Here is a 25378-nt window from a genome sequence, read left to right on the forward strand (position 1 = left end):
CCCCCACACACACACACACACACAACCAAAGCCAATTATTTTTTATGAAATATAGAGAAAAAAGTGTAATAACTGTGATGTTAAACATAATAAGACAATAATTAACTATATTTAAATGATCCTTACGCTACTAAAATGGCTAATGAGACATTTAATATTATCTGTCAATATTGTGATATATTTATAAACGCTTAAAATAGATAAATAAATAAACAAATATTTCACACTCCCAGGCCCCCTTGCGGTGAACCGGCCTCGATGGAGGGTTACAAACTACTGATCCAATGACCCCCTGGCATTTCAGACAGCTATAGCTCCACCCCTCCTGCACTCGGATTGGCTATTAGCTCATACATCACAAGCGGTCACAAAGCACTGAGGGGCGGGGCTTGTCGGAATGCGGGTGTGAAAAAACAACGCTATCAGCTGGTTTTGTTTTTGCTCCGTTTGGATTCATTTCTCTCGCCGGTACGCGGACCAGTGTACTTAAACTCGCTAAAATAAGACATTAAAACACACAAAAAGGACACCGTAACTGTCTGGACGCGCCTTGTCTGGAATTCAGGACCTTATTTGGCTGTTTTTCCTCTCTCCTTCCCTGCAGCGCACTGTCGGTTCGCCTGCGGTCCTCCAGAGAGCTGCAGCCGATCCCGGGCCTCCGATCCAGGGCGGAGGGAGGGGAGGAGGTCGCTGGGCTGGATGGAGGGGGAAGACGCGGCTGGTGGGGCTCGCAGGCCCGGGCTGGGCTGCGCCTCCTTCAACCAGGACTCCACGTAAGCGCGAACTAACGCGAGCCCGTTGCATCATATCTCCGGTTAACCGCTGGACAGACTGAGGACAGACAGCAGTGTGTGCAGCAATGTAGAGCAGGCAGGCGGTTATGGATGCAGTCGGTCGGTGAGACTGAAGCGATTTCAACACTGTATCGAACAATCGATACAGTTTCAAATTCAATTCTGTATCGATGACACACATTTTAATTGCACTTTCGGGGTTGAGATATGATGCACTAATACAATTTGGTGTGATAATTTATGGGAGACGGTTCATGTTTTTTTACTTTATAAGAGGTTTTTGAGAGACACTTTGTGCTTTTTTATGTTTTATATAAGCTTTTAATATTTTCTATGAGATACTTCAGGTTGTTATATAATTTTAGGAGAAGTTTATGACACAGACCAGCTTTTTGTGTTATATGTTAAGGTTTATATTAAGTACTTCAGGTTGTATCTCCATCTTTGTTGTTCAGTTTTTCACAGAATTTGAAAATGCCTGTTGTCTTTTACATTGTGTGTAAATTTCATGAAGAATGGACCAACAGAAGTGGCCAAAATATACATGGAAAAACATCTGGTTCCATTGACATTACATTAAAAGTATTTTAAATATTTATTTAATATATATATATTTTTAAATATTTTTTCCTTTTTTTGTAAAGTTAATATTTTGGAGATACAACGATTTGTTCCAGCAACAACGACATATATTTTTTATGATGAGTTGTACGAGACAGTCCAGCTTTTTGTATCATATATGAGGTTTTATCTGAGATACTTCAGGTTTTTCTATATATTTTTATAGTAAGTTATATGAGACAGATCAGCTTTTTGTATTTTTGAATGCGGCTTTATATGAGATAGTTCATGTTATTGTGTTTTGTCTGCTACTTAATACAAAAAGGTTCAAGTTTGTGTGTTGTTTATAACGTCTTATATGAGACGCTTCAGCTTTTTGTATTTTAGGTGAGTCACTTCATGTTTGTATACCTTCTTAGTGGTTTTCTGTGAGATCAGGTTTCTTGTATTCTGTTTGTGGTTTAATATGACATGGCTCATGTTTTTTGGATTTTACATGATGTTTTTTGCGAGGTGGTTCATGTTTTTGTACTGTTGGCTCAGTTGCGCTGTTCTGTCACTATTTTCCACAACAATGTGCTCGATTGCGGTCTGTTGTAATAACACATTCGGCTAAACTGGTGCTAAAGTAATGCAGTGCATAACTAGAGCTCAGTAGACTCAAGACATTATAACACTAAAGTATTGGAAATTAAAAATTTAAAATCTGAAAATCGTTGTGGCTCTAATGTGTGGTGTTGTACTTAATACAGGTCTGGCTCACTTCATGCTTAAGGTGCTAGAAAGGCGCTGCAGTCAGGGCAGTTTGTCTGTCTTTACTGTAATACTGTAAAATACAAGACACATAATGTTAAATATCATCATGTTTAGTGCATCTCGTTTCAGTTCATGTTTTCAAGTAATGTGTTACAATCTTATTGATCGTTTTGCAAGATATTGACAGGGTGACCCACATATATGTGTGTGTGTGTGTGTGTGTGTGTGTGTGTGTGTGTGTGTGTGTGTTTTCTTTCTGCTTTTCACGGCTGTGGTTCTCCACATTGGGAGAAATGAGGGTCAAGCTGAGATGATGTGCACAGAAAAAGTGATGCAGCTGGAAAGTTGCTGGAATTAGAGTCCAGCATACACTGTGGTGGATATAAAGATAGTGAAGCAGTGCTGTGTTCTGGTCCCTCACGTGGTTCCAAATGAAGAATGCTGTCCGTGTAGCCCATCCAAAGCGCTGTCCTGTAATTACTGAAACATTTCAGGCAGTTATGGGTGTAAGAATGCTGTCTGCCTGTGAATGAGAAGGATGCTGCTTCAGCAGTGCAGGGCAGTCAGTGATTAGCTGGAATGGACCGTTAAAAGGCCCCATATCCTACTTTTTTCTTGTGGTTTATTTTTTATTCCTTTTTATAACATTTTTTTGATGTTATATACCAAAACAGTCATTATACATTGCAATATGGCTACTGTCCAACCTTTACCCTTTTGAATTAAACTACAAACAAAACTGGTTTTGTTTCTGTACCTTTAAGACTGACATATGAAAATTAGCTCTATTCTCTATTCTGGCTTTGTCAACCAGCAAGCATTATGGGTTAAACACTCTTATAAGTTTAGTGTGAATGGGTGGGGCTGAATTGATGTAAATATGTATATATAAATTAGTTTTTTTGGTGACATCACAAACAGTTCATTCTGTTTTTATTACTGTGTCTCTAAGACACTTACATGTATTCTGATTGGCTCCCCTGCATTGTCCCTCATAAAGGCAGTGCTTATAGTTTCACCATGAGTGGGCAGGGCTAAACTGCTGCAGATATGTTTAGGTAAATGTGTTGGTCTTTGTGACATCACAAAAGCATTTATTTTGAAACAGGCCTTTTTTCTGCTAGTTATCCTATATGGACAGTATGTCCATTTATAACCTAGTATATTTAAAACCTAAACAGCGTTTACGTACTTTAATATAGGCCCTTAGACTGATTAAGGAAAGTGCTGCACAGGGCCTGACATGAACAGCCATGTCCAGAGGCGTAAAACGTCTGTAGAGCAGATGTGGCTTTCACCATGTTCACTTGTTTAACCCTTTAACACTTGCAGATCAGCCACCGGATCCAGGTGTCTATTCCTTACTGCAGAAAGATTATAATATCTCTGTTACTTTGCATTGTTTTGCATGTAGTAACTGAATAATAGGCCTTAGGATGGACATACAAAGGAGCTTAAGAGTTAATACAGTAACCTCTACATAACATTATGATTGTTTCTATGCTCATTGTCCATTTTATCAGCTCCACTTACTATATAGGTGCCCTTCGTAGTTCTACAGTTACAGACTGTAGTGCATCTGTTTCTCTGCACAGTTTATTAGCCCCCTTTTATCCTGTTCTTCAGTGGTCAGAACCCCCATGGATCATGGTGGATCATTCTTAGCACTGGAGTAACACTGACATAGTGGTGGTGTGTTAGTGTGTTTTGTGCTGGTACGAGTGGATCAGACACAGCAGTGCTGCTGGAGGTTTTAAACACTGTGTCCACTCACTGTCCACTCTATGAAACACTCCTACCTTGTCAGTCCACCTTGTAGATGTAAAGTCAGAGATGATTGATCATCTGCTGCTGCACAGTTTGTGTTGGTCTTTCTCTAGTCCTTCATCAGTGGGCACAGAATGCTGCCTACAGGACGCTGTTGGCTGTATATTTTTGGTTGGTGGACTATTCTCAGTCCAGCAGTGAGACTGAGGTGTTTAAAAACTCCAACGACACTGCTGTGTCTGATCCACTCAGACCAGCACAGCACACACTAAAACAACACCACCATGTCAGTGTTACTGCAGTGCTGAGAATGATCCACCACCGAAATAGTACCTGCTCTGTAAAAGGGAGCTAACAAAGTATCAGAGAAACAGATGGACTACAGTCTGTAACTGTAGAGCTACAAAGTGCAACTATATTGTAAGTGGAGCTGATAGAATGGACAATGAGCGTAGAAACAAGGAGGTGCTCATAGTGTTTTGCCTGATCGGTGTGTATCAGGTTCCGTTTTGCTGTTTTTTGACAGACCTTATTTTCCCATAGGACGGTTCACATTTTTCATAGCTGAAAAGTGAGGCCTTAACTGGCTTAGTTCAAATTTAAGCCCAAGACAAGACAAACCTGAAGGCAGGAAGTGAAACTAGCTGTATTACATGCTTGGCAGAGCATCAGCACAGATGATACTCAAATTTCAACTGCAATCTAGTGAACACAACAATTCATAAGGTCATGTTAATTTGTCCAGTTATTTATGGGCCCTTACAGTGAGGAGCTATATTAAAAAATTTAAGTTGAAAATTTGCACTTGAACCTGATTTTTGGTGCCATTTGTACTATTTGTATAATTTTATAATTTTACAATGATAGTTACAGTATAATTATTATAGATTAATAAAGACATGTATGTAGAGGTTTATGAGCTACTGGATTCATGCTTCACTGCAACATGCAATGCAGTTTAATTTAGGTTTAAAAAATGTAGCATATTCCAATGACAATTCAATAACAAGTGATATGAAGCTGTAATTAATAATAATAAATGCAGTTATTACTTATAGGTGCACTTGTACAGTTGGTACAGTTGAATGCAATCATCCATGATATGTTTGGTGTCTGAAGTTTGCCTCTGTAGTTTTAGCACTGGAGGCTAATGTACCTAATTAATGGAAGATAAGAGGTGCCAATTAGCTTTTGCCTCAAAGTACGTGCAGATGTTCAGTATCTCTACCAGACTTGATTATGTTGTTTCTGACACTCTGTAACTCTATGTTATTATTTATAAACATGCACTAAAGTAATTTAACATAGCTAAAAACAGTAGCAACCACCTGGAAGACTCTTTTTTTTTTTCTCTGTATTTTCAAGCTGCACCTGCTGGAAATAAGTCTCTTTTACACATAAACAATATACTGAAAACCATTAGTATGGAAAAAAAAAAAAAAAATCATGTTATTGTTTTCTCCTCAGGTCATTGGCTGTGGGCACTAAAACTGGATACAGGCTGTTCTCGGTGACCACAGTGGACCGATTAGAGTGCATTCATGAGAGTGGTGAGTGGAGATGTTTATCGTTTTGAAATCAGTAATAATAACCAGTTTGGCAAAGCTATCACACAAGCATTAGAAGTCCATTAATTAGCATAGTATGTATAATGTAGTATGCGGTTTGGAACGCAGCCACAGTCTACACTCAACACAAACACCTGACAGTTAATCTAGAGATACGGTGCAGAACACAGTGGTAATTCATGACTCTGGGTTTTCTGGAGTTGACTCCAACTCTCGACTCTTGCTGCTGGAGTCAAAGGAGCTGACTCTGACTCCCTAATTCTGACCAGTACAGTAGAGGTCTGCACATGCCTGATTATTAGTTCAGCTGCCCATTTGAACCACTAATCTTATCCACTTGCATCTGCAAAATCTAGTGTGATTCCTGCCCACCCGTAAAACCTAGCTCCATTTTTGCTCACACCCACCCACTTCAACCACACGCTGTGCCCACCTGCACCCACCCACTTCAACTACACGCCATGCCCACCTGCACCCGCCCACTTCAACCACACACCGTGCCCACTTGCACCCGTCCACTTCAACCACATGCCGTGCCCAACCACACACCGTGCCCACCCACACCTGCTCACTTCAACCACATGCCGTGCCCACCTGCACCTGCCCACTTCAACCACATGCCGTGCCCACCTGCACCAGCCCACTTCAACCACACGCCATGCCCACCCCCACCTGCCCACTTCAATGGCATGCCCACCCGCACCTGCCCACTTAAACCACATGCCATGCCCACCTGCACAAGCCCATTTCAACCACATGCCACGCCCACTTTTACCAAATGCCATGCCCATCTGCACCAGCCCACCTCAACCACATGCAATGTCCACCCGTGTGGACATTGACGTTTTGTTGATTTTGTGAAAATAAATTTACGCAACCTCTACAGAGAACACAAATATGGCATTTTTCTGCAAATTTTGGTGTGCAATTGTGGAATTGAATTTCTATTTCCTGTTTGCTGAGTTTAATGTATTGGCAATAAAGCCAATATTAAATGTGCCGTAACTTTTGCACAGGCCACATTTTATGTTTTTTTTTTTTTCGTCCAGTATGTTAAATTCAGCAAATGTACAGTAGATGTGTATTAAAATTTGCAGACTCTCACAATGTCTCACTAATCATCATGAAATTTGACCCAAAACTTCATTTGATTTTCATATGACTGTCTGTAAATGACCTCTGTTCTGAAAGCAGCCCTGAAACTTTATCGAGGATAGGCGGAGCTTTAGGCTGAATGGATGGAGCCATGCCCACCTGCACCAGCCCACTTCAACCACATGCCATGCCCACCTGCACCTGCCGTTAATGTGTTTGGTGATATGACTGATGTAGAATTCTGGTGTAACTGCTGTCCCATAGACTGTTGTTGGGGAAGGAGAGTCAGAGCACACATTACGGTGCAGTGCATGCTGGGAACTGTAGTGTAGCACATTGTGAAACAGGTAATAATAATAATAGAAAATTAAAATACCTTTGTGGGCCATATAGGATTGTGTTGTGGGCCTCGTCTGGCCCGCTCTATATTTGTTACTTGGGCTCTACAGCATAAGTTTTGTTTGAGATTACTATAGTGTTTTTCTCTGCAGCTCATTTGTTGCCTGTTGGTTTCAGTAACTGTCCAAGTCCACACCACCCAGCCCCCACGCACAAGTCCATAACCTGTTTACCCACAATGACCGCGGTGCTTCAGAATGAATCCCACCCGATTCATTTTGACCTGCGGGTGAGCCCACCTTGCGCAGATCTCTGCAGTGCTGGTGATGAATGGACACAGCAGAGTTTAAACTATTCCAAATATAGATTACCCAGTTTTTATATTAGCTAAAGTTTACAGTGACATGATTAAAATTCATAGATTACACCGAGTAGCATCAGGTTAACAAATGAGAACATTTGTTTCACATAACCAGGAGAACCTTGGAGTGAGAAAATGACCGTAATCATAATTCTTTGAAAGGAAATATTTTAACATTCTCAATTCTTTGAACCTGGTTTTCATTCTGCAGCTTTTGTAAGTCATCTAGTTCCTCATTTTGCGAGGCTGCAGTTGACTTCGTATTTGCCATCTCATTCAGCTTTTCCTTTCTACCTTAAATGATGCAGCATTTACCTCAATGGCACAAAGGTTCCAGAATGGAACTGCAGCACCATTTAAGGTGGTTCAGAAATTTTGACTCCAAACAGTCTGATTCTCAGAGTCATTGGCCTAGAGCGGGGGTGTCAAACTCAAGCACTAAAGGGGCCGTATTAAAAAAATCTCAACAAATCTGTGGGCCAGAAAAAGATGTTGTTATTTCATTTTTAATTAATGCTGAGCTGTAACCCAAACTGGCCACTGTTTATTCAAAATATGAAAAAAAACATCAGCAGTAAAATACAGGCACTTGTAATCGACTTTGAAATACTAAATGAATATTTGAGATATTATAAATGTAAACGTCTCCAGGAGCTCAGTCTTTTTAACCTACCTGTTTGCTTGAATCAGACACCTGCCATCTTTTCTTTACTGCAGGTTCATTAATACCTGGGCTCAGTTTCTGAGCTGCTGAGCTGACGGTCAGTGTTTGTTGGTTGAACTGCAATTGAAATGCAGTTAGTATGTTTAGTGATATGATGTGTGGAATTGTGTAGAATTGTGTAGACCTGAGATGTAACCGCTGTTCCATAGACTGTTGTTGGGGTAGAAGACTCAGAGCACATTACATTGTGGTGCATGCTGGGGGCTGTAGTGCAGCACATTGTGAAACAGGCTAATATTAACAGAAAATTAAATGCTTTCATGGGCTAGAGAGGATTGTGTCCTCGTGTTTGACTCATGGGGCCTAGAGTCACCCCCGACTCAAACACGCCTTTGAGTTAAGAATCGATTCTTTTGGATTTGACTTTCCTCACTAGAGCACTCTGCCTTCGGACATGAGGCTAATGTGGCTAACAAGTAATAGAAGCTTATACTCTATCAGTTAGCATGGTGCTAACAGTGTAGACTTGCTTCTGTGGTTTCTGACACTGTTATGTACAAAAATACAGACAGAACTTAGTCTTCCAAGTGGCTTTTACTGTTTTTAGCTATGCTAACATGCTTTAGTCCATGTTTATGGACAACAGTGAGTCACACAGACAGAGTCAGAAACCACATAATCAATTTGTTGGAGTTACTGAACAGCTGCACACATTTTGAGGCCTTTAGTCATGCAGTTAGCACCATGCGAAATGGTGTTAGCAATAGCTTTCATTATTTGGTAGCTACATTAGTTTCATAGCTCCAGCACTAAAACAATAGCACACATCAGACCCCAAGTATCTCTTGCATGTTCTACTACATTTTGGGAAAATGAGGAGTTTGACTTTTAGCTGGGCTGTCGGGTTAGTTTAATTAGCTTTTTAGCATGGTGGAGTGAAGTTACTGTGGTTGTTGAAGTGACGTGCTCCGTCAAGGGATGAATGTTATTGGGAAAATATCTAATTGTGATTTTTTTCAGACTGTGACTTAAATTGCAATTATTGTTTATAAATTAAAGTCCAAGCCTGTTTTTTTTTTTTTTTTGTTTTTTGTTTTTTGGCTAAATCTACGTTTCCTGGCTTGAGGTTTGGACACTGAATGTGAGCCAGACTGCCAGTTAGTTGTGGTTGTGATGTCACAGCTCATGGATTGGTCTAACTCGTCTACAGGCGGCTCACAAGCCCCATGTTATCAGGTTAAAATTCCCTACTTATAACTGGTTAAGACAACATTAATGATACAGCTTTAATGATATGATGTGGGTTACAATTGAAACTGTAGCTCTCGCTATTTGAAAAACGGACTCCTACAAATTGCAGTATTGATATAAAATGATTGATCTTTCAGTCTGAGCTCTATCACTGACTTAAGCATCATCGTCCTTTGCTGTAAACTTATCTCTGGTAGAGTTTGTTCATCACTCAGCAGGGTCTTGCCAGATTTAGCTCAGTTTGTTTTCCAAGAACATGCAAGTCACAGGAAACGACTTTTTTTCCTTATTATTTTTACTTCTTATGAGAAGTAAAACAGCCATCTGGTCAAATAGAGCTTGTGTCTGTTACTGGAGGCCTAAAGAGTAATACTTGGGCCCAATCCCATTTCTTATTGTTGCTCTTAGCCGAGCAACGATTCCCAGAAAAAAAAGCCTTTTATGGGGCAGTCATGGGCTGGAGGTTAGGGGACCAGCCCTGTGACTGGAAGGTAGCTGGTTCGATCCCCTGAGCCGACAGTACATGACTAAGGTGCACCTGAGCAAGACACCTTACCCACCGCAAGTGTGCTTACTGCCCCCTAGTGTGTGCATTCACTAGTGTATATGTGGTGTTTCACTGCATGGATGGGTTAAAGGCAGATGGTTGATCACTCCCAATGTGAGACTAATAACATTATCTTAATATTTCAATCATACACCCTAGAACTGAATTACTGGGTAGTGGTTTAAATCTTCCCTCTGAAATGGGACCCTCAAATAAAAAGAGCATTACTTCATTAACAGCTACTAGCACTGCTCTGTAGGTGACCTTGCCAGTCTGCAGTGACAGCAGAGGAGGGTAACGTTTAGCTCCTCACTGCTGGGCTTTAGTTACATTTAGGGCATCATAGGCCTTCAAGGAGGGGGGGGGGGTTTGCTGGTTGTTGTAAAACCTTTAACAGAAAATTTGTGGGTTTCTTTTGGTCTCTTGCACAACCATCATTTGTCATAACACTCTGTTTGGATTGTGCCTCTGAAAAACATGTGGAGGGTCGTGTAGCCCAAACACTTTGCCCTCCCCTTCTGTCTCAACAAGAATCAGGACATGCTAATCCTAGATGCGAATGCACAGAACGGACGGCTGAGGGCTCAGTGGTAGGGGCAAGGGGTGAAATGGGTTTGGGCCTTAGATGCTTCTCATACCTTTTAATTGTGTGTCCTTGTTTGCTTTTCCTTGATCCATCAGGTCTTAGATGCTTCCTCTGAGGATGCGAGGAGGAGACACAGGGTTTAGATGTCAGAATGTACGAATCGACAACAGATTTGCCAAATATAAATGCCTAATAAAAAAATCAAAACTCATTTTCTACATGATCATTTCTCAACATCTCTTTAATCCTTAGAATTGAACAGGCTGGTTTTGTTACTGTGTTTTTAAGAATGATATACAGTATCGGTAAATGTGTATTAAAATTTGCAGACTCTCACAATGTCTCACTAATCATCATGAAATTTGACCCAAAACTTTTTCATATGACTGTCTGTAAATGACCTCTGTTCTGAAAGCAGCCCTGAAACTTTATCGAGGATAGGCGGAGCTTTAGGCTGAATGGATGGAGATATGTAAAAATGCTGTCCTTCATGACATCACAAAAGCAAATAATTAAAAACCGGCTGTTTTTGCAGTGTAATTTACATGCATGGATTGAGTAGTACATTTTTGAAACTTTAGCAATGTTTACATAGTAAATCAAACACTAATTAAAAAAAAAAAAACAAGGAAGGGAAGTTTTTCATAATAAAAGTCCTTTAAAGAACAAGTGCAAGTTTCATTAAAAAGAGCATCACTGGTGGATTTACTGCAGTGCAGTGAGGTTATAAAAACCCTTGTATTTGTCACTCCTGGGTCTTTTTTTGTTGGTCCCAATTCATCGAACCTCAGAAAACCTAAATAAATTCATACACATTGTTTATTGTGACAACGTTTTGATGCTAGTTGTGAACTGTAATGTTAAATGAGCCTCTCAGACTGTACTCAATCACTGCTGAGGTCGAGAGCATGCAGAGTGAGCTCACATTTGTCTTTGGGTGTATTTGTTTGTCTGTGGTGTTGCTGTGTTTGTTTGTGTTTTAGGCTAATTTGATTTGTCTCCGGGTGTGTTTTACTTGCGTCCCTTAGCAGAAAGTCCGGACGTGTACATCGTGGAGCGTCTGTTCTCCAGCAGTCTGGTGGTGGTGGTCAGCCAGGCCATGCCGCGCCGCATGAACGTCTACCACTTTAAGAAAGGCACCGAAATCTGCAACTACAGCTACTCCAACACCATCCTCGCCGTACGCCTCAACCGACAGGTACAGCCACCCAGACCGTTCAGACAAAAATCCAGTTATCCAGTTTTTCTTCTCACCCCAAAATTTTCAGTTTATTTTTTTCAGTTTTCTGTTTCATTTTAATATGTTAACATTTGGACTATTTTTGTATGCATTAAAGCCCCGCCCCTCGTACGCTGAGATTGGCTAGCAATTCACAACCAGTGACATCACAACGCTGTGATACTCCTAGCTGAGCAAAGTGCAGCACAACTGCAATGAGCTCCAATTGTCAGTTTCATTAAGTTTATATATCTCTACCTGGTTTACCCTGGCCATCACCTGATTGTCCACAGATCTTGCTATATTTTCAGGATTTCTCTGATGGGCAGGGTTGCCAGGGCCAGCAAAATTAAAGCCACCCACAAGTAGCCCATTTTGGAGGAAGTAGCAAGAACCTGGCAACCCTGACAGAGGGCACCTGCACTGTACCAAACTACCTGTATATTTGTATTAAAGCGCGTGTATCATGGAATCTGAATTGGTGATGTAGTTGATATACATTGCTAAACTTTCAAAACATGCAGTTCACTCTCCAGTCCATATATAGAAAATAAGCCTGTTTCGAATTCATTGTTTATGTGATTTCACAAAAACACACTCCCACCTTTTCAGCATATAGCAGTTTAGCCCCAACCACTGCTGAAGTTATAAGGAGTGTTTCAATCCAGTCTGCTTGTTGAAGCAAACACTATACAGGGCAGCCGATCAGAACCACACTCATTCACAAAAGTCTTAAAGGCACAGTAACAAAATAGCGTGTTGAGGTAGTGAGTGTAGTGATGTTGCATTTGCAGCAGTTCTAAAAGATGTGGTGAAGCTTCACATATTTCCATGTGTGGAAGAACATGCTCGCCCACACCCTCCCAACTGGGTAGCCTCGAGTGGTAGAGGGATATCATGTTAACAGGTGGAATTAACTTCTACTGAACCAACAAACCTCCCTCCTGGATTACAGTATAGCTCGTGTAGCATAATCATTATTTTCACTACTGTGCAAAGTAAATGTTTACAAATGTTGGCATGACTCTAATATTTTGCAGTGGTGGACGAAGTACACAAATCATGTACTTGAGTTAAAGTAGAGATACTCAAGGTAAAATATTACTCCAGTAAAAGTAGCAGTTCCTCCCTTTAGACCTCCACTTGAGTAAAAGCACTAAAGTATTTGTCTTCAAATGTACTTAAGTATCGAAAGTAAAAGTACTATAAGATTAATTATGACTCTAATGTCCTGTTATCATTTTTATAACTAGACTCGCTTCATGAACTCATTTTAGGTGAAAATCCTCCAGTGTCTCTCTTGGTAAACCAGTCTTTTAATAGAACGTCATTAATTAGTGACGCTGACGTCTATTAAAATGATCATAAGCACAAAACACTGAAGGTAAACAGTTTCCATCAGGGAGAACCGAGTGGCTCTGAAATCACTTTTACAAACAAGCAAAGTTTCAGTTTAAGATTAATTTACAACTTAGTTACAAGTTTAAGTTTAATTAAAACTGGCTTTAAACTCAGGATCACAAATGAGCTCCTTTACTATGTTGATCTGTAGGTCTCTGTTCATAAACATAAACCAGCCCAAACTAATTTACTATAAAATGGAAGTGTTTGTATAAATTCAGAAAAAAGCCACGTCAGTCACGACTGCATATGTGTCCATATTTCTATATTGTGCTCTATTAACACAAAGTTAGGTTAGTTCATCATTTATGTTGAATAGACTCTCCCAAAATGTTATCCTGCTGCGCTGACATTGAATCATGTGCTGCACTGGATCAGTATGACCAACAGGTCAAAACAAGGTCAAAACAAAGTGACCGCTGTGCCCTGATTGGTGTTCTTGCTTTGCGCTTCTTTCATTTTGACATGTTACGTTTTTATACACACAGAAACCAAAAGGAAGGACAGATTTCTCAAAATGTAGTGGAGGAAAAAGTCAGATATTAGACTCTGGAATGTAGTGGAGTGAAAGTAAAAAGTCGCCCAAAATGGAAAAACTTCAGTACAGATACACAAAAAAACTACTTAAGTACAGAAACCAATTACATTTACTTAGTTACTGTCCACCACTGATATTCTGTATATAACAGTTATTATAGTATGTTTTGTAGTACTTATCCACTTGACCTGCATACGTACAGACATTCGTATCTGGTTGGTGAAGATAGGTCACATTTCCTGAGCTCCTTTCACACTGTGGCTGTGTCTTCACATTATTCTTATTCTATATTCTATTTACTGTGTTTTATTTTATTTTACTTCCCCTTTAGTTTAATGCTTGTTATTTAGTGCTTGTTATCAGTCTGTGTTTGTCTGGTCTGCTCAGTGTGTTCATGTCATGCATTTGTGACTCACCAAGACTGATTCCTTGGCAAAATAATGCGATTGTGATACTGATACTGATCCAGATTCTTGACACGACTAAAATAGTGGAGAAAATTTGTGTAAAAATCCAAAATAATGCCGGTAGCTGTAGCACATTTTCACATCAAAACCTGAACCTTAAACAAAACTCACATTGAGATGTTTTGTGATATTTTGGGAACTTTTGTGATATTTTTTTGCAAACAATTGACCCAATCAAGTTTTCAGAGAGTACGTTAAAAAAAAAGAACAAAAGAAAAACACATTCACATGTAAACATACATATACATATCAAAACATAGCTTCATGAAAACAAATGGGAAAGAAAAAAAAAGATACATAAATATACACTATATTGTCAAAAGTATTTGCTCGTCTGCCTTCATAAGCATATGAACTTGAGTTGGGTTTTATATAATGTCGGCCCACCCTTTGCAGCTATAACAGCTTCAACTACTCTGGGAAGGCTTTTGATAAAGGTTTAGGAGTGTGTTTATGGAACCATTCTTCCAGAAGCACATTTGTGAGGTCAGGCACTGATGTTGGACGAGAAGGCCTGGCTCGCAGTCTCTGCACTTATTCATCCCAAAGGTGTTCTATCAGGTTGAGGTCAGGACTCTGTGCAGGCCAGTCAAGTTTTTCCCACACCAAACCCGCTCATCAGTGTCTTTATGGACCTTGCTTTGTGCAGTGGTGCACAGTCATGTTGAAACAGGAAGGGGCCGTCACCAAACTGTTCCCACAAAGTTGGGAGCATGAAATTGCCCAAAATCTCTTGGTCTGCTGAGGCATTAAGAGTTCCTTTCACTGGAACGAGGGGCAGAGCCCAGCTCCTGAAAAACAACCCCACACCATAACCCCCCCTCCACCAAACTTTACGCTTAGCACAACGCAGCCAGACAAGTACCGTTCTCCTGGCAACCCCCAAACCCAGACTAGTCCATTGGATTGCCAGCGTGAATCATCACTCCAGAGAACTCGTCTCCAGTCCAGTGCTGGTACTTTATATCACTGCATTAGACGCTTTACATTGTGCTTGGTGATGTAAGGCTTGAAGCTCTCTATACTGTTCTTGAGCTAATCTGAAGGCCACATGAAGTTTGGAGGTCTGTAGTGATTGACTGCAGAAAGTTGGCGACCTCTGCACACTATGCGCCTCATCATCTGCTGACCCCAATCTGTCATTTTATGTGGCCGACCACTTCGTGGCCGAGTTGCTGTCATTTCCAATCGCTTCCACTTTGTTATAATACCACTGACAGTTGACTGTGGAATATTTAGTAGTAAGGAAATTTCACGACTGGACTTGTTGCACAGGTGGCATCCCATCACGGAACCATGCTGGAATTCACTGAGCTCCTGAGAGCGACCTATTCTTTCACTAATGTATGTAGAAGCAGTCTGCAGGCCTAGGTGCTTGGTTTTATACACCTGTGGCCATGGAAGTGATTGGAACATCTGAATGCAATGATTTGGATGGGTGAGTGAATACTTTTGGCAGTATAATGTTTTGTGTGTGTGTGTGATGACTTCAAATATCTTGGGTCAACCATCCAGAGCAATGGACAGTGTAGAAAAGAGGTGAAGAAGAGGGTGCAGGCAGGAAGGAGTGAGTGGAGACGGGTGTCAGGGCTGATGTGTGACAAAAGGATAGCAGCAGGAGTGAAAGGGAAGGTTTACAAGACAGTAGTGCGTCCTGCTATGATGTATGGTTTGGAGACTGTGGCTCTGTCTAAAAGACAGGAGGCTGAGCTGGAGGTGGCGGAGATGAAGATGCTGAGATTTTCGTTGGGAGTGACAAGGATGGACAAGATTAGAAATGAGCAGATCAGAGGGACAGTGAAGGTGGAGCAGTTTGGAGATAAAGCCAGAGAGGCCAGGTTGAGATGGTTTGGACATGTGTTGAGGAGGAAGAGTGGATATATTGGTCAAAGAATGTTGGAGATGGAGCTACTGGGTAGAAGGAGAAGAGGTAGACCTCAGAGGTTTATGGATGTAGTGAAAGTGGACATGGAGATGGTTGGTGTAAAAGTAGAGGAGGCAGTGGATAGGGCAAGATGGAGGCAGATGATCCGTTGTGGCGACACCTAAAGGGAGCAGCCGAAAGAAGAATATATATGTGTGTGTAGAAAACCCATATTCCACATGAAATATTGTGTATTATACATGGGAATGAAGATGAATTAACACTATAAACATTATAAATAGAAAAGTAATCTTTGTAGAGATATTTTACACGTATTGCACATGGAGTACAGTTTGTGTGTTATATATAGCAGCATAAGGAATGAGAGAGGTCAGAGCACCCCCTGCTGTTTGTATGGAAAGCCTAAGCTAACAGTGAATTGAAGATGCTGCACATAATGTTTGACACTTTGTCAGTGTTTTAAATGATTTGATGGGCATAAAGACAGAAATCCAGGGTTTTTACAGAGTATTTTCCAAAATGCACTGATGACATTACTAACACAAACCCCACAAGGCAGTGCCAGCAGTGAGCAATAGGTTTTGTAGTTCAGTTTAATTTTGTACTGTATTTGCAGCTGCTTAATAAACATTTCACAAAAGTTACAGCTTTTAGTGATTTTTAAGCCATTATCAATATTTTTTCTAAGGACAAATGATTCAAAATTATTAGAATCAACCAGCAGAGGGCACCAGTGCCCCACACATGAGCAGGAGCACACCTAAGAGTGCTGTCGGCTTTCGCAAGGACTGAATTATTGATAGTTTTTATATCAAAATGAGATTTTATTAATATCCTACATTATTCAGCATTGTCTTAACTAGTTTAAGTGGGGAATTTTGATCTAATAATAACATAGAGTTGGTGGCTCCTTCGGTTTTCAGCTCTGAAAAACTGGTTGTTCTGGTCTTCTTTAGGGAATAAAGTGTAATTTATTGAAAATGATCATATTTAAATCATAATTACAATTGATCAGAAATATCGCAATTAGATATTTTCCTCAAAAGTCTGCTGAGGCCAACAAAACACCAACAAAACTCAGCATTAGGGCTGCCTCCTGTATTTTCCAGTGGACAGAGAGTGGATTTTTAGTTATTCAGTTTACAGTATCTCTGTGTGTTTCTGTGTGTGTTACGCTGCAGAGGCTGATTGTTTGTCTGGAAGAATCCGTCTACATCCACAATATAAAAGATATGAAGCTCCTAAAGACTCTTCTGAACACACCACCAAACCCCTCAGGTGAGACAGATGACAGGCATGGACCGGTTTATGTGCTGTAGATGTTCTTAATGCTGTGTTTCACCTCTGTTTGGCACACTGTTTCTGCAGGTCTCTGTGCTCTCTCTATAAACCATTCCAACTCCTACCTGGCATATCCTGGCAGCGCCACCATCGGAGAAATCATCATCTATGACGCCAACAATCTGGTACTGAGCCAAACACATTACATCAGCTTCCTGAAGACATAATGATCCAGTAGGCGGAGTGATCACTTGGTTCAAATCTGCTCTGGGCCAAAAAATCAAACCATCACTCAAAATCCCCTTTTAATCCAGAGCTTGATTTATTCTATTTTGTTAAGGCAGAATGTAAATAAATGTAGATTCTCAGGAAAAACAAACTATACTGTAACTGTAGTCGTCACTCGGGTGGGACCCTCTAGCGTTCCTCTTCAGTACCTTTATTTAGAGAACATAGTTGTACCATATTCACAGTTATGTATTTTAACACACACCCTGTCTAACTCAAGCCTTTTTGTGTTACTGTTCTGTTTTGAAACATTAGATTATGAAAAGGTGTAAATATTTAATTTTTTCTCTGGGAAAAACATATGGAAGGTACACAGCTGGACCTTAAAACCAAATTGGTGTGTGCATTTATTTATGAAGGCTTGGAATATGGAATATATATATATAGCCTGCTCTTTACTTTCTTGTGTTATGGTCAGTGTGAGCTCCTCACCTGCCGTGTGTGTGTGTGAGGCCAGTCGTGTTGTGTACCAGCATTCCGACTGTAAAGCTGCTTCTTCTCCTCTCTCTCAGAACACCGTCACCATGATCCCCGCTCATGACAGCCCGCTTGCCGCCATCACCTTTAACGCCTCAGGAACCAAACTCGCCAGCGCCTCCGAGAGGGTGAGTGGAGTCATTTCAGTTCAGTTCAGTATTGATTTGTATGGATTACTTGCACAAAGTAGCACAAAGCACATTTCTTTTCAGGCAGCATCTCCAGGGGTGGTCTTTGCACTAGGTGAAAATAGGCAGCTGCTTAGGGCCCCCTATGATCAGAGAGCCCCATGACAACATAAATGAGATATTTGGTGTGTTCCAAGTGGAAGGCAGCTGTCTAAGTAGGCAGCATTCTAAGGCAGCATTTGCACGCTTGAAAGAAAAGTGCTGTCCCATTCGGAAGGCAGCATAAGGCAGCTGCCTTCTGAGGTGCCTTACTTTGACCAAATCTGAAGACAGGGTTGCTTGTATCCTTGTCGGTGAAGGCAATCCCACAATACTGTTCACCGGCCTAGAGTTCCATCATTCCGGTCTGATCAGCATGGCAGATGAAGCGGCTGTCTGGGGGGCTGAGGAAGAGGAGCGCCTGTCTAAGGCGTTGAGGAAGAGGAGCGGCTGTCTGAGGCATTGAGGAAGAGGAGCGGCTGTCTGAGGCGCTGAGGAAGAGGCGCGGCTGTCTGAGGCGCCGAGGAAGAGGCGCGGCTGTCTGAGGTGCTGAGGAAGAGAAGCAGCTGTCTGGGGGGCTGAGGAAGAGCCGCGGCTGCCTGAGGCGCCGAGGAAGAGGCGCGGCTGTCTGAGGGGCCGAGGAAGAGGAGCGGCTGTCTGAGGGGCCGAGGAAGAGGAGCGGCTGTCTGAGGGGCAGAGGAAGAGGAGCGGCTGTCTGAGGGGCCGAGGAAGAGGAGCGGTTGTCTGAGGGGCCGAGGAAGAGGAGCGGCTGTCTGAGGGGCTGAGGAATAGGAGCGGTCAGGGGGAGAAAACTGCACTGAATGACCGAAGGCAGCTGGACTTGCCGAGCGTTTTTTGGGTGAAAACACAGCGGGACCAGTGCCATAGACTGATGTTCTCCCTGAACGATGATAAACACTTTAACTTATGGAGAAGCTCAGAAATAAAACAGTTTTTAAATAAATTATACAGAAGCTTATTTTTGCTGCTCCGCTTGTCTTGTGTTGCTGAACTTACCACAGTCACAGAAGTGTGAGGTGAAAGTTGACGGCTAAAGTTCAGACTAGGAGCTCATGAATCAGATGAGAATGCATAAAATAAAATGCATATTAGCTGCTTAACAGGTTGAGTGGGATCCGTTTTTCTGAGTGCATTTTAGTACAGAATTAAATGTAACATTACTGTTTATGCCCTGCGATGGACTGGCGACCTGTCCAGGGTGTATCCTGCCTTCCGCCTGAAGACTGCTGGGATAGGCTCCAGCACCCCCACCCCGCGACCCTGATTGAGAAGCGGCTTAGAAACTGGATGGATGGATTACTGTTTATCTTTGTGTGTTAGAAATAAAGCAGGTTCATTAAGGTGGATGAGGACAGAATGAATTGAAATTATTTATAAACTAATAGTCATGATTATCTGTGTTTATCTGGGCTGCTGAGTTGAGCATATAACGATACATATGACTCCTTAAATCAACCTGTTCTTCATACACAAATTTCCACAGCAGTGTCGATGCAGGAACACAGCTGCAGATTCAGAGCCGACAGTTTACACTGAGATGATCCACCTTTAGTTGGAGGGGAATGTAAACTAATGAGCGACTGAGTAAACAGACGAAACGTGAACAGCGCAGTGAACATTATGACGTATGATGGCTCTGAAGCGCTGTCCCAAATGCGACGCTTATTAAGGTTCCTTAGTTCCTCAGTTAAAATGCTGCCCAATAAGAGCCGCCTGTGAAGGCAGTGGCTGGTTAGGCAGCTGCCTTCAGAATGGAAAGCAACTAACTATGTATGAGCTGATGTTCAGTAACCTATCCTGCAACATATGCAGTGGAAAAATAGCTGATATTTGTGATCGTTATTATTATTTGCTATGTATGTTATTTATTACTTTAGTAATTTTCTAAAGTGAAATGATCTCCCCCGCGACCCTGACGGAGAAGCGGCTTAGAAAATGGATGGATGGATGGATGGATGGAAATAATCTCACTAGATAAAACATCATTATGTTTGTTTGTTTAAAGCATGTTTCTTGGGAAAAATATCTGCCATAATAGTAATATAATTTCGCTCAATAATACTATTTAAATAAAAATGTGTAGAAATCAGTTAGCATGGAAAAGCAAATTTCCCTTAATTTTTGGAAATAAAAGAGATTAATGGAGTTTGTAAAAAGTTTCAACACATGCCTCTCACCCCTCAGTCCATACAGTCATACGGAAACTCAGCTGCAAAATCAGCCTGTTTTCAATAGATTCCTTTGATTTCATGAAAAAACATTATGACTCTTTTGCTACAAAAAAGCAAACAAATAGTATATGTAGGCCTCCGGAAATAATGAGATATGAGCTGTTTAAGTAACATTATGATTTTCTTACAACAGTCTAAACATGAGAAATATTCGATTTATTGACAATTTAGTTATGCGACAGTTTCACTTGTCAGCATGTCATTTTTGCACAGTTCAGCACGGTTCTCCACTCAGGAACCCTGAACTACTGTAAAAATGTATATCCAGGGGGCCTGTTCCTGTCTTTTGGCTAGGGCTCTTATATCTTTACCCAGACTTTACCAAATGTTTCAGTAGTAACTGTTTCAGCTGGGAAAATTTGATTTGAGCTCAAAAACACAAGTACAAACACAGCTTTGAACAACTATTCACACAGAAAATCATATTTTACATTAAAATACATGAAAAATACAGAACTGCAGAACATATGAATATTCTTAATGTTCCACACTTCAACTCATGATCAACTTTAGTTTAAAAGAAATCAATTAACATTGAGTAAAATGCAAAGAAAATCTAAGAATTCTGTTCAGAAGTAAATTTTGGGGTTTGGGTTTAGGACAGATGCCTCCCAGTAGAAATTACTCTGTAAATGGTGATGTATTTATTGAGCTTATTGCTATCTCTATTAATGTCTTGTGTTTAAACAGATACTTCATTGTTTTTGTAAATAGTTTTAACTGACCTGTTTCAGTAGAAACCTCAGATCTCCAAAATGGTAACTTTGCAGGAAAAAGAAAAACATACTTTTTTGCTTTACTTTTAATGTAAGTCAATGGAACCAGAATTTTTTCCAAGTCATTCTTGGCCATTTCTTTTGGTCCATTCATAATAAAATTTACACACAATGTAAAGAACAACAGGTATTTTCAAATTCTGTGAAAAACTGAAAAACTGAGTTGGAGATACAAATTTTTTTTTTTGCCAAAAATAAACATCAGGAACAAAATGGAGAGCATATGTACAGAATGTACTGAAATGCATCAAGACACTAGTGAGAAGTAAACAGACTTTTGTGCTTGTACAGAAAAGCTGATATGTGTCAAGCTGCATTGTGTAGGTGACCTGTAGTTCGTTTCACAGCAGTCAGAACATTCCCATACCCACTCACGCACTCGCTCACCTGGACTGATTAATGTCCTCTACCTGTGTTTTTCAGGGCACTGTAATTCGAGTGTTCTCCATTCCAGAAGGTCTTCGCCTGTTCGAGTTTCGCCGAGGAATGAAGAGGTCGGAATAAAACACACGCAATAACACGGGGATACACACATCATCACGTTCTGCTCGGTGTGATCTAACATTTTAAAGTGCTTAAGTTACTGTGGAAGCCAAATTCTCCTTTCCTTTTTGATAAATTTCACCATGTGCTGTTCACTCTCCTGTCTGTTTATAGAAACTAAGCTGCAGGAAACAACTGGTTTTGAGTTCATTGTGGTTGTGATGTCACACCCATGTCATTTACATATATCAAAGGGCACAAACCAGAGTTGTATGTACTGTGTAAACATTGTTATAGCTTCAAAATGTACCACTTGATTCCCCGTCCACATATGGACACTAAGTTACATCAACGGTCTGTTTTTTTTTAATTAACCATGGTTGTGATGTCATAAGTATCCCCTCTATATGTCTGTCTTAAAGGCACAGTAAGAGAAACAGCTTTTTAAATTTAAATTGAGGTTTCTAGGCTTCTGAGTGGCGCGGCCATCTAAGTGTTGTCTCCCTGTCATCAGGAGAAAGCGAGTTTGATCCCTGGTGATGCTACAGCCATCCGTAGCCGGGAGTCCAAGAGAGCATAATTGGCCTCGCTCTCTCTGGGTGGGTGGGTAGGATGTCCCCCCAGACCCCCCCCCCCCTTTTATCTGTGCATTACAGCATGACTGCATGTGTGTGTGTTTCTTTCTGCAGGTATGTGAACATTAGCTCTCTGTCCTTCAGCCCAGATGCTCAGTTCCTCTGCGCCTCCAGCAACACGGAAACCGTGCACATTTTCAAATTAGAGCAGCACGGCCCAAGGTGAGAGGAAATGACAAGAGATATTCTAATACACACACGGGCCTGTTTTTATACTTACCTCTATGTCCCATATGTTTTATGTATGCAGTGCTGTGCAAAAGGCACCTGAGCACATTGTTTTAAACCATTTATCTTGGCAGTAATTGTGTTTATGCTTGCAAAAGTGTCATATATCATTATAATAAGTGCAAATAAATGCATATACAGTTCAAAGATTTATTATTATTTTTTATATATTGTTAGCTTTTCTGAAGCTGTGGAAGCAGTTTAGATACCCACATACATACACATACATCATGTACATTTATTAAATTGGCAGGAAATGGTTAAATGAAAACTAATGTCCCATATTGTTGCTGTCCAAAGGAATCTCCAAAACATGCAAAAATATTGTTAACATTTAATGTAAGTTAATGTAAAGAGGTTTATTACAAGTGATTTTGGAGCATTTCTGTTGGTCCAGTTATTATGAAATTTTCACACATTGCAGCTGCTGAATGAAATGGTGTCAAAAAATCTCAGACAAAAATGGAGATATGGTCCCTTTTTTTGGACGGCGACAATGCATATTATATTTAGATAGATAGATAGATAGATAGATAGATACTGTCAGTGCATCTGTATATTATTTGTATATATATCTGTATGTGTGCTTGTAGTGGTGAGGAGGAGACCCCGACTTGGTCAGCGTACATGGGGAAGATGTTTACAGCAGCCAGCAGCTACCTCCCAGCGCAGGTTTCTGGAATGATGAGTCAAGACCGAGCATTCGCCACCGTCCGTCTGCACACGGCCGGCCAGAAAAATGTTTGCACACTTGCAACGTGAGTGATAACACACACTGACACACACTCTGACCTACCAGAGCATCAACCAAACACATTGAACACACACACACCCTCCCAAATACAGCTGATGTGTTTTGGATGTTAAAGTATGCTGGTCAACCAGCATGATATGTGGTATATCTGCCAAGACATGTTTGGTGTCTAAAATTCGCTTCTTTAGTTTTAGTACTGGAGCTACAAGGCTAATGTAAACAGTGTGGCCAAAAGGGCTTGTTGGAGCTTGTCCACTCTTCTGGGAAGCTTTCTGCAAGATTTTGGAGAGTGTGGGAATTTGTTCCCATTCAGTCAAAAGAGCATTTGTGAGGTCAGAAACTGATGTTGGACAAGGGCGTCTGGCTCTCAATCTCCATTCTAATTCATACCAAAGGTGTTCAGTGGGGTTGAGGTGAGGGGTCTGTGAGGGCCACTGGAGTTCCTCCACACCAAACTGGTCACTGCATGTCTTTATGGAGTTGCTTTGTGCTCGGGGGCTCAGTCATGCTGGAACAGGAAAGGCTCTTCCCCAAACTGCTGACACAAAACTGGAAGCATATACTTATGTAAAATGTCTTTGTGCTGTAGCTTTAATATCATCCTGAAAAACAGCCCAGCTCATTATCCCTCCTCCACCAAACTTTACTGTTGGCTCTGCATTGCGGTAGGTAATGTGTTCTCCTGGCATCCACGAAACCCAGATTCATCATCAGACTGACAGAGAAGCTGATTTATCACTCCAGAGAACACGTTTCCACTGCTGCAGATTCCAGTGGCGGTGCTTTACACCACTCCAGCTGACGCTTGGCATTGCGCATAGTGATCTTAGCCTTGAAATGGTAACCCATTTCGTGAAGCTCCTCATGCACAGTTTTTGTGCTTATGTTGCTTCCAGAGGGAGTTTGGAGCTTTGTAGTGAGTGGTAGGCCATTCTGGAGCCTATCCCAGCTGTCATCGGGCAGAAGGAAGGGTACACCCTAGACAGGTTGCCAGTCCATCGCGGGGCAGTGGAGCAGATCTAGCAGGGCAGGAATCCCATGAACTGGCGTGCTATGACAGTACCACATTTAAAGTTGCTGAGCTTTTCTAGTGTGACCCGTTCTACTGCCAGTGTTTGTCAATACATGGCTATGCATTTGATTTTATACACTGTTAGGAATGGATATGGCTAAAACTCAGCAATTAGGTACTTTTTGCCATATAGTGTAGTTAACAAACACTTTGTAGATACTATTAGCATTGTAGCAAAATGTACTGCACCTTAAACCATTTGGAGTTTATCAGTAATCTCTAATAGACTTGTTTTTGTGGTTTCTGGCACTGTATGATATACAGTTAGCTATAAACACAGAAAAAATTCAGGCTTTAGGATGGTAACTACTGCAGTAGCTGTGATGTACTGTCAACCATTGGTGGGCTATAAGTTACCCTTTACTTATTAGCTTCATTAGCCTCATAGCTTCAGTGCTTTCCACTGAACTTTAGACACCAAACACGTCTTGGCTGATCAAGTTGAGATAGAAGAGGGATTGTGTCATTTTTTCTTGGCTTTCACAATGGACTGTGCAGTAAAGATTTTGTGTTTACTTCTTAATTCAGAATCCAGAAGCTTCCACGGCTGCTTGTGGCCTCATCCAACGGGCAGCTCTTTATCTACAACATTGACCCTCAGGATGGGGGTGAATGCACACTGGTACAGACGCACAGGTGAGACTTCTCTGGGGAAAAAAAAAGGAAATGTGTGTTAATGATTACCTTTAACAAGACATTGCACTGCACTCAGTCAGTTTACAGTCAGTCCTGCTTCAGTGCCCTTCACTCATGTAGGCTCTGATAATTACATGATAAATTAACTCAGCTTGGTTATGTCACAGGATTTGAGAGGCACAAGTTAGATTTACGATTTTTTTTGTCATGTCCAAAGGTTTGTAGCCACCTGCTCCTCCAGCGTTTTCTCTGAAATCAGCTGTGTTAAAGCGGTGTTAATGAATTTTCTTTGCTTTTTTGAAACAAAAGGGTTTCATACATTACGTGAACACTGTTCAAGTTTCAAAACACATTATACACACCTCAGTCTATTTATGGAAACAAAGCAAAAACAGCCTGTTTTGAATTGTCATAAAAAACAAAAATTTATTCTTTACATTTGTCCTCCTATTCAGCCCACAGCGTTAGGTGTGCCTTCTCTTGCTGAAGTTATAAGGAGTGTTTCAGTCCAGACTGCTTTTTAACTGTTA

The 25378-nt window shown here is 41.0% G+C and overlaps 1 protein-coding gene across 2 annotated transcripts in view; it reads left to right on the top strand.

The window, feature by feature from the left end:
* The first annotated feature begins 393 nt into the window (after nt 1-393).
* wipi1 (WD repeat domain, phosphoinositide interacting 1) overlaps nt 394-25378 on the top strand; it is a 34483-nt gene continuing 9498 nt past the window's right edge. The window contains exons 1-11 of one of the 2 annotated variants that reach the window (XM_017713731.1): nt 394-468; nt 605-773; nt 5346-5428; nt 11318-11487; nt 16981-17077; nt 17168-17265; nt 17881-17973; nt 21464-21534; nt 22213-22320; nt 22980-23144; nt 24741-24848. In XM_017713731.1, coding sequence (XP_017569220.1) covers nt 700-773; nt 5346-5428; nt 11318-11487; nt 16981-17077; nt 17168-17265; nt 17881-17973; nt 21464-21534; nt 22213-22320; nt 22980-23144; nt 24741-24848 — 1067 coding nt within the window. In that variant the 5' untranslated portion in view covers nt 394-468; nt 605-699. Of the gene's footprint in view, nt 774-5345; nt 5429-11317; nt 11488-16980; nt 17078-17167; nt 17266-17880; nt 17974-21463; nt 21535-22212; nt 22321-22979; nt 23145-24740; nt 24849-25378 lie in introns of both variants that reach the window. The other variant, XM_037544805.1, reaches the window with a different exon arrangement.

This window comes from Pygocentrus nattereri, chromosome 14 (genome assembly GCF_015220715.1).
Source record: "Pygocentrus nattereri isolate fPygNat1 chromosome 14, fPygNat1.pri, whole genome shotgun sequence".
In the NCBI taxonomy this organism is placed as follows: Eukaryota; Metazoa; Chordata; class Actinopteri; order Characiformes; family Serrasalmidae; genus Pygocentrus; species Pygocentrus nattereri.